The sequence below is a fragment of the Bison bison genome, unplaced genomic scaffold (genome assembly GCF_000754665.1).
Source record: "Bison bison bison isolate TAMUID 2011002044 unplaced genomic scaffold, Bison_UMD1.0 scf7180017864068, whole genome shotgun sequence".
Classification (NCBI taxonomy): Eukaryota; Metazoa; Chordata; class Mammalia; order Artiodactyla; family Bovidae; genus Bison; species Bison bison.
Genome location: NW_011494640.1, coordinates 2,176,057 through 2,183,869, shown reverse-complemented (window position 1 = coordinate 2,183,869; position 7,813 = coordinate 2,176,057). Strand labels below are relative to the sequence as shown.

The following is a 7,813-nucleotide window of genomic DNA, read 5'->3' as shown; positions in this document are numbered from 1 at the left end:
AGGCGGTGATGGAGGTGGGTTCCTGGGGCCCCGTTTGGCCTGAAGGGTCTGTGCTCAGTGCTCCGGGGCAGCAAGGAGCTTCTGTGGCTCTTGGGGAGCTCGGTGTTTGAACCCTAGGCCCCTCGCTGCCCTGCTCCTTAGAGGCGTTGGCAGCCTCTGCCCTTCGCTCAGGGCCACTGTCAGTGAGGGGAGCCTGGCTGCCAGCACTCAGGTCCTGCACCCTCTTGTTCAGGTCATTGCGCTCTGACTGCAGTGCTCGGCACAGCTTCTCCAGCCGCTGGATTTTCACCTGCAGGCCCTCCAGCTCTTTGTCCCGGAGTGTTTTCTAGGGAGAGAAATGGGGCCTTCAGTTCCATATAATCAACCGCCCACATACTGCCACTTGGTAGAAAACGTTCACCATTCACATTTTAACAACGCTGGGCACTGGCCAGAGTCAAAAGCTGGCCCCTTTCGAGTAAACAGTCCTGGTTTATGCTGAGACATGACTGCCAGCTGGAGACAGGTGTGGTATAGAGAAGGGGCATGGCTTGGAGGTGATGGATTCCTCTGTTTATTCACCAGATGGCCTTAGCAAGTGCTTGGCTTTTGAGTCTGTTGCCTTATCAGTTAGCCTGGACTACTAACATCACCTCACAGATCTTGAGAGAGCTCAGTGAGCTGGTGCATCCACACACGTAGCAGGGTCTGGCACACAGCAGCCTCTCCATCAATTACTTTCTCCTCCTTCACCTCAAGCCACAAAATCAAATTATCTGCACGGCTCTGCATGCCAGCTGCACACACATCGGCGCCCCTTGCTTTTCCCTCCTTTCTTCCATTTGCTCTCTTTGCTTCCACTACAGACCTATCACTAAGCTCACTACCTCCCTTGAGGAGACAGCTGGTGCCTCTGGACTTGGACAGACATGCGCATGAATCCCAGCTTCACTTGGGGCTCACTGCATCCTTCTTGGTAGAAAGTACAGGAAAGGGCCAAGAATTTCACAGACCCCCAGCCCGCTGCACACCGTACTCAGCCCACCTCCTCGGCCATCTCAAGCAGGGCCTTGTTGCTGCTCTCCCACCGGGACCGGTACATGGTGGTTTCCTTTTCCAGCTTCTTGATCTTCTTAGTCATCTGGGTTATATGACACATAGAAGGAAATGGTCAGGGGGTCAGGTGATTTGTGCATCTGTGTCTCCAAGGTGGGAAACCGTCCCAAGGGGGCGAGATCAGTGCTTTCTGAGCCACCTCAGGGTGTATCCAGGTAAATACGCCCACTCTTACCCCTCTATGGTATCAATCACATGTTACTGTAAACGGTGCCACATGAAGCACTCCACGGATGGGGGCTTTCTGAAGGCAGGCCTCGTGTTCAATTCAGAATGAAGCTGCTTGCACCCCCAGAGCCACCCCCAACCTGGACCACAGTTACCTTTTCCATCTCCTGTTTGAATGTGGTGAACACCTCACTACTTTTGGAAAGAGTGTTCTGGAACTCCTCAAACTTCTCAGTGTACAGGGCAAGCTGGGTGAGAGGGAAGCCCACAGGTAAGACTGGGCTTTTCTGGAGGGCACTTCTGGTCAACACACTCAGACCCACCCTTAGCCCTCTGACCCAACAGTTCTGTTGAGATACCAGTTTTCCTTAAAACAAAACAAAACCCATCTATTTGGAAGGATATAATCTAAAATGTTAAGCCTAAAAAGTAGGACTGGGGGTGATTTATGTATTTCCTGTAATCTTCCTTTTCAAACTCTTCTTCCAGAATGAAGTCTAATTTACATAATTAAAATCACCTGTCCTGTCTCCGCCTCCTCAAAAGGAATACAACACTTTGGACCAGGAACAAGTCCTTCTAGCTTGCCTTCCCACCTGGTCACCACCACATAGGTGCCAGCCAGGTCCAGAGAGAACAAAGGCTTGGCAAGGTCACACAGGAGTCAAGGTGGGCCTAGAATGAGGGTTCCACTTCCCTCCCCCAAGATGGGGCTCGGCTTGGGGACCATGGAGGCACGTGGGAGGCTACATAGTCTTACCTGCTGTTTCAGGTGGGTCTCCTGCTGCTTCATCAGCTCGCACATCCTCTGGGACTCCACAGCCTCTTTGAGGAGCTATTTCAGGACCCCAGACAGGGGTCTGATTAGACAGGACCCCAGATTCCATCAGAAGCCCCGAGAGGCTGCATCTGGACTGTTTTAGCCATATGCACCATGACCCCCCGAGGCTTCCTGCTCTCAGATGGTTTCTGAGCTAGCAGTGCCCTGGCCTAACCAGACAACAACCTCTCCCGGGCACACCTAACTGTGAGCTGAGCCAGAACCCGACCCACCTCCTTCCAGAACCCCCACCCCTGGGGCCTGAGCCTCACAAAATCCTTCTCCCGCTGGTGCCTCTCCTCTGCCTCCTTCAGCATCTCCTGGGCCTGCTGGAGCTTGGCGTCCACCAGCTGCTGCTGCAGGTCCTTGTGTTTGAAGACTTTGTCAATGTGCTGCAGGAAAGCATTGTCGGGGGTGGGTGTGTGGTTTCCATCTGTTAGGAGCTTTTCTTAGGGAGGCCCAATAGCTATAGGAAGCTCCACATGCAGAGACCAGGGGACTGCCCAGTCTCCCACTTCAGTATGACATGCTGGACTCCCATGTGTCCCATAGGTTGTGGGCCCCAAGTCCCTGGAAGGTCTACTTCCCAACCTCACCTTGTTTCTTTCCCACTGAGTTAGTCTGGCATGAATGGGATGAGATCACCTCCCAGGAAGCCAAGTAACAGATACACTCAAACCTTTAGCCTCATTACTCCACTGGACTGAGAACCCGCACTTTTGTAGCCCAACTCCCTAGTAAATGGGAGTACCAGGGGGAAAGGAGAGGGAAGAGGAAGAGGGCCCTTCACTTGGCCCACAAGGGCCAAAAGACAGTATGCAGGGACCCAAAGAGAGGGATTCGAGTGCCTGGGACAGCAGTCAACACTAGTCAAGGGAGTGACATCCTGCCCTTTCAGGTGGTGGGGGCAGCAAAGCAACAAGTAACTGGAGGGCACAGCCCCTAGAGTCGATCACTGAACACAGTTCCAGCTCCTACCCTGTGATTCCAAATTCTAAAATACTCTGAAAACTGAAATTGTCTTAAGTAGGCAGAGAAAATTGACCCATATCACGGTAGGGCTAATTATACACCTAGGTGAGAATACTCAGAAGTTTAACTACATAAGCATTAACGTGTCCGATTTGGGGTGCTGCCACAAATCCCTGCTGGGGTGCAACAAAATACATGATCCACGAATATAACTCCAGTCTAGAACGTGGACAGTTTTATTCCAAAGGACATCTGGCCCTACAGTTTAGGACAGGGCACTACGGATCCAGCTGTGTGGTCACAAGCAAGATTCCTCTCATCACCTCAGTTCCTCATCTAGATCCCTCCCAAGGTAAGAAGGGGGAATGGGTGAAGGGATGAAACCCGGAAAGTGATGCCTGGTGCTGGCACCCACCCAGACTCCTCAGTCCCCTGGCGACCCCTCACCTCCTCCCGCAGCTCATATTGCTCAATCAGCTTCTTGAGCCTTTCAGCCAGCTCCACGTTCTCCTGGCGTAGCTTGGAATTGCGCTCATTGTGCTGTTCCATCTGCAGCTGGATGTCATTCAGCGTCACCTGGAAGTGCGAGGTCACTTCCTTGCGTTTCTCCTCCTCCTCCCGGGCCCGCTGCACACCTTCTTCCTGGGCAGAGAAGTCACCCCCAGCTCCATCATCCACCGCTTCCAGCCTCACAGGGCTCTCCCACCAGTCCATGGATGCTTGCCCTCCCAGGGCTTTAGCCCTCCCTGCTCTCCCAGTGAGGAGTAGCCAGGCTCTAAAGAGATGTCAAGCAATGGGGGCTTCTAATGGACCCCTCTGTAAACAGGTGACATCAAGCCAGAGACTCCCTAGAAAAATGTAGGTATACAGGTAAGTGCCTTTCTAAAGAAATCTAGATCTCCTGAAGCCTACTCATCCTGGTCTCAGAATAAGTTTGGAAGGTCTATTAGTCTCAGTTAAATGTGCTTTTATCTGTGACCCCCTCACCCTGACCAAGTAGTTAAAATTCAGTTATACCCAGGGTTGGTAGGGTTGTGCAGAATTAGGCACTTGGACACTGTTGGTGGGAAGGCAAGATCTACTAAAATTAAAATCTGATACTTTTTGACCTAGACATTTCACTTCTGAGATTCAGCCTATGGATAAATCCTATATAATTAGCCAGGGATATACATAAAAAGAACTTTCACTGTAGCTCTGTAACAGTGAAAAACTGGAAACAACACAAAACATACTAACTAGGGTACTGATTAAATGCAGTATATCCATATAATGCCACTGTTAAAAAGAATGAGGCAGGCTTATATAAATGATAGGGAAAGATGAGGCACTGAGAAAATGGAACGGGCTATGAAACAATACATGTATAATAATTTCATTAAAAAACAAAACTATGTTACATTTTATACTCAGGAAACTTAGACGGCTATGCTTAAACTTACATATAAGTAGGTTTGTTTCCCATCAGTTTCTATTGGGGCTGGGGTTGAGGATGGTGGGCAATAATTACCTTTGATTTGTTAGACTTTTGTCACCTTTTACTCTGTCATATCTATATTAAATTTATAACATTTTAAAACATACAGTAAAACTGAGCAAAACCAGTTGCAAAACATGCATACTGATGCAAAGGTTTAAAGAAACACAAAGGGTACATTTAACGATATGGAGGTCACAGTACTGACCAAGCCTTAATCATACTGACCCACCCTAGGTGAAGCGCAGCAAGGACCAAGGCCTGACTGACAGCCCTCCGGGAGAAGAGCTGCTCCCCTGGACTCTATGAAAGGACAAACCTGAAGCCCCTCGTCCGGATTCCCTCAGCACCTTAACCTTTACCTCACCTAATACAAGTGCACGTCAAGTGGTAAAGCAGCTCAAAGCACAGCGTCACTGAGGAAATCTCTTTCTATCCCAAAGCACGTGCTCCTTTTAGGGGGAAAGCTACTGAAGACGAGTGAGGTCAGGAAAAGTGGATGGCCCACCTTGAGGGAGCGGTTATGGCGCTGCAGCTCACGGCAGAGGCTCTCGAGCTTGCTGCGGGCCAGGACAGCCTTGCTGTGCTCGCCGCGCAGGTGGTCCTTCTCCTGCACCAGCTGGCTCTGCTTCTTCTGCAAGAGCTTCATCTGCTTCTGGGAGTTCCGGTGCTCTTCCAGCTGGAGACAGGGACAGAGGAAGAGCTTCGTGGGGACTCAGGGTCTCCAGAGTTGACCCAACTCCAGCCATTGCAGCTCAGGCTAGACACTACGATGGTGCTTCACACATTGCCCCAAATAACCCCAAGGGCCCCATATCAAGGATACAGAAATGGACGCTGAGGATCAACCAGCAGAGCCTCACAGCCAGCAGATGCCAGTTTCTCTCCAAGCTGTGCCTCCAGATTCAAAGCTTGTAAGACTCTCCAACCACATTTGCCCAACTCTCAGGACACCTGTGTCCACAGACCAGCCCACCTGCTACCCTCTTCCTTATATACAGCAACAGACCCTGATTCCCCATTTCTCTCCTCAACATGATTCTGAGTATCATGTTGGCCTTTTCATTATTGACAGATAATCCTTCTGCTTCCTGGCCTCAGACCTTCACCTCCTTCTTAGACCTGGTCCTTTCCCAGCTCAGCTCAGCTCCCCTCCCATAAGCCTATTCAGGGCCATAGGAAGAAATATAATGCAACTTGGGGTAGTTAAAAATGTGCCAAGCTCCTAGGGCAGGGAGGGTGTGTGAAGGGGGAGCACTGACCAGCTCAGCATACTTCTTGCACAGAGCTGCGAGCTTCTCCTCAGGGGTACTCAGCGTGTTCAGAGTCTGCATTAGTAATGTGATCTCCTTTCCTGCAAAGCACAGGGAGCAAAGGCATGTACCTCCTTTTCTGGAGGCCCCCTTTGGGTCTGGGCCCACTATTCTCGCCTATCAGACTTTTCATTTCTGTTTGCTGACCTGGCTGCCTTCCCTGCTCTTTGGTATGCTTCAGGAGCACTGGGACCCACTCAGTTCTGCCCACCAGTACAGCCCCAGTACCATCCTGAGTGCCCACCACAGAGGACACACTCAACAAATACTTGTTCAGTGAAGGACTGAGGGAGTTCCCTGACAGTCCAGTGGTTAGGACTCCACATGTTTACTACCAAGGGTGCAGATTCAATCCCTGGTCAGGGAACTAAGATCCTGCAAGCCACGCAGTGCAGCCAAAACAATCAATGAATCAATCCACCCATTACACAAAGATCTTTAAAAAAAAGAAAAAAAGAAAAAAAAAAGAATGAGTCTCTATGAAATCTCAGAGATGAGCACCAGGAGTGGGAGAAAGAAAACTGCCTGCTCTACCTACAGGTGAAAAAAAGGTATCCCACCTGTGAATTCAGTGCTGTTTCAATGCAAAGAAGGGCTTCCTTGGTGGTTCAGCGGTAAAGAATCCGCCTGCAATGCAGGAGACCTGGGTTTGATCCCTGGGTTGGGAAGATCCCCCCGAGAAGGAAAAGGCTACCCACTCCAGTATTCTGGCATGGAGAAGTCTATGGACTGTATAGTCCATGGGGTTGTGAAGAGTCAGACACGACTGAGCGACTTTCACTTTCAATGCAAAGAAGGCCCTTCTGAAAAAGGAAGGACACAAAAGGAATAGGTCTCCTCAAGAACACTGCACTCCAGTCAACACAGGCAGCCAACAGTGTACTTTAAAATGACTATACCCCTGCCAATAAATAAACATACCTTTCAATATCTGATCATAAGATGAAAAAAAAAACACCAACGCTTCTTTAAATTAGGATAACAGGGAGGGGATGGGGGAGTAGTGACCCCATAAGATGTGGGTATAATATCACCTTTGCTTCTTTAACCCACTCACTCTCCATCCCCACCCAAGTGACTCCTCCACTGCCTGTGCCTGGGGCCACCATGCACAGCACTGTGCCAGGTTCCTGATGTGTCAACCCCTGGAGGCTCTGAGAGACCAATGCAGAGAATGCAAATCGTTGGCACACAGGCCAAATCCAACCCACAGATGGGTTTTGTTTGGCTCCTATCCTATTAGTTGCCAACTGTTACAAATCTAGAGATTTCACCTAACTCTATATTTTTGGCTAAAAAAAGCAGCCAGCTACAGTTCTAACATACTATCAACTCACTGGGACCACGTGGCAGTCAAGCCTTTGGATAAAGGAGGCATTCTCTTGGTCTCCTGGGGCCCTCTGGCTAAGCTTAACTTATTTGAGTTTTCAACTCTGGTCTAGTCCAATTCTCTTATTGTGTAGAGAAGTGAAAACTAAGGAACAGAGAGGAGAAACGTCTTGCCTAAGGTCACACAGCAAGTTAGAAATGGTGATAGCACAAGATGCCTACTGATGACTCCTGCTTCCCATCTTCTCAAACAGTATACTGGACTTTGGTTTGCACTTGTTCCCCTAATGCAATGAACAACCGCACACCTCTACGTGATGGCCCCACTGTCCTGGCTTTGATTAGACTGTCGTTTGGCAGCTCTGGAAGTCGGGTTTCTTCTGAATCCTCGCAGAGCAGGCTAGCCCAGGTATGTCAGGTCCAAACTCCCTCCCCTCACAAGTAGCTGTTCTCTGCTCACCCAGACCCTTGGCTTTCTTCTTCTCCTGTGGCCTTCGGTGGTCTCGGTCTACGACCTCATCACTGGTCCGGATCTCGTCCGGGCCCGGCTCCCCCTTGGAGATTTCCTTCTCACCATTGACTACTGGAGTCTCTGGCTCAGGCTCCCCATTCCTTGAGGCATAGGTCCGGGACTTCTCT

The 7,813-nt window shown here is 50.0% G+C and overlaps 1 protein-coding gene across 1 annotated transcript in view; it reads right to left on the bottom strand.

Annotated features, from left to right (window-relative positions):
* The window catches only part of TXLNA (taxilin alpha), a 6,659-nt gene extending 176 nt beyond the window's left edge, over positions 1-6,483 (bottom strand). Inside the window, exons 1-9 of the mRNA XM_010837084.1 lie at positions 6,406-6,483; positions 5,795-5,886; positions 5,041-5,211; positions 3,503-3,697; positions 2,356-2,475; positions 2,024-2,098; positions 1,419-1,511; positions 1,025-1,120; positions 5-325 (exon numbers count right to left, since the gene is read on the bottom strand). Coding sequence (XP_010835386.1) covers positions 5-325; positions 1,025-1,120; positions 1,419-1,511; positions 2,024-2,098; positions 2,356-2,475; positions 3,503-3,697; positions 5,041-5,211; positions 5,795-5,866 — 1,143 coding nt within the window. The 5' untranslated portion in view covers positions 5,867-5,886; positions 6,406-6,483. The remainder of the gene's footprint in view (positions 1-4; positions 326-1,024; positions 1,121-1,418; positions 1,512-2,023; positions 2,099-2,355; positions 2,476-3,502; positions 3,698-5,040; positions 5,212-5,794; positions 5,887-6,405) is intronic.
* Positions 6,484-7,813: the final 1,330 nt, after the last annotated feature.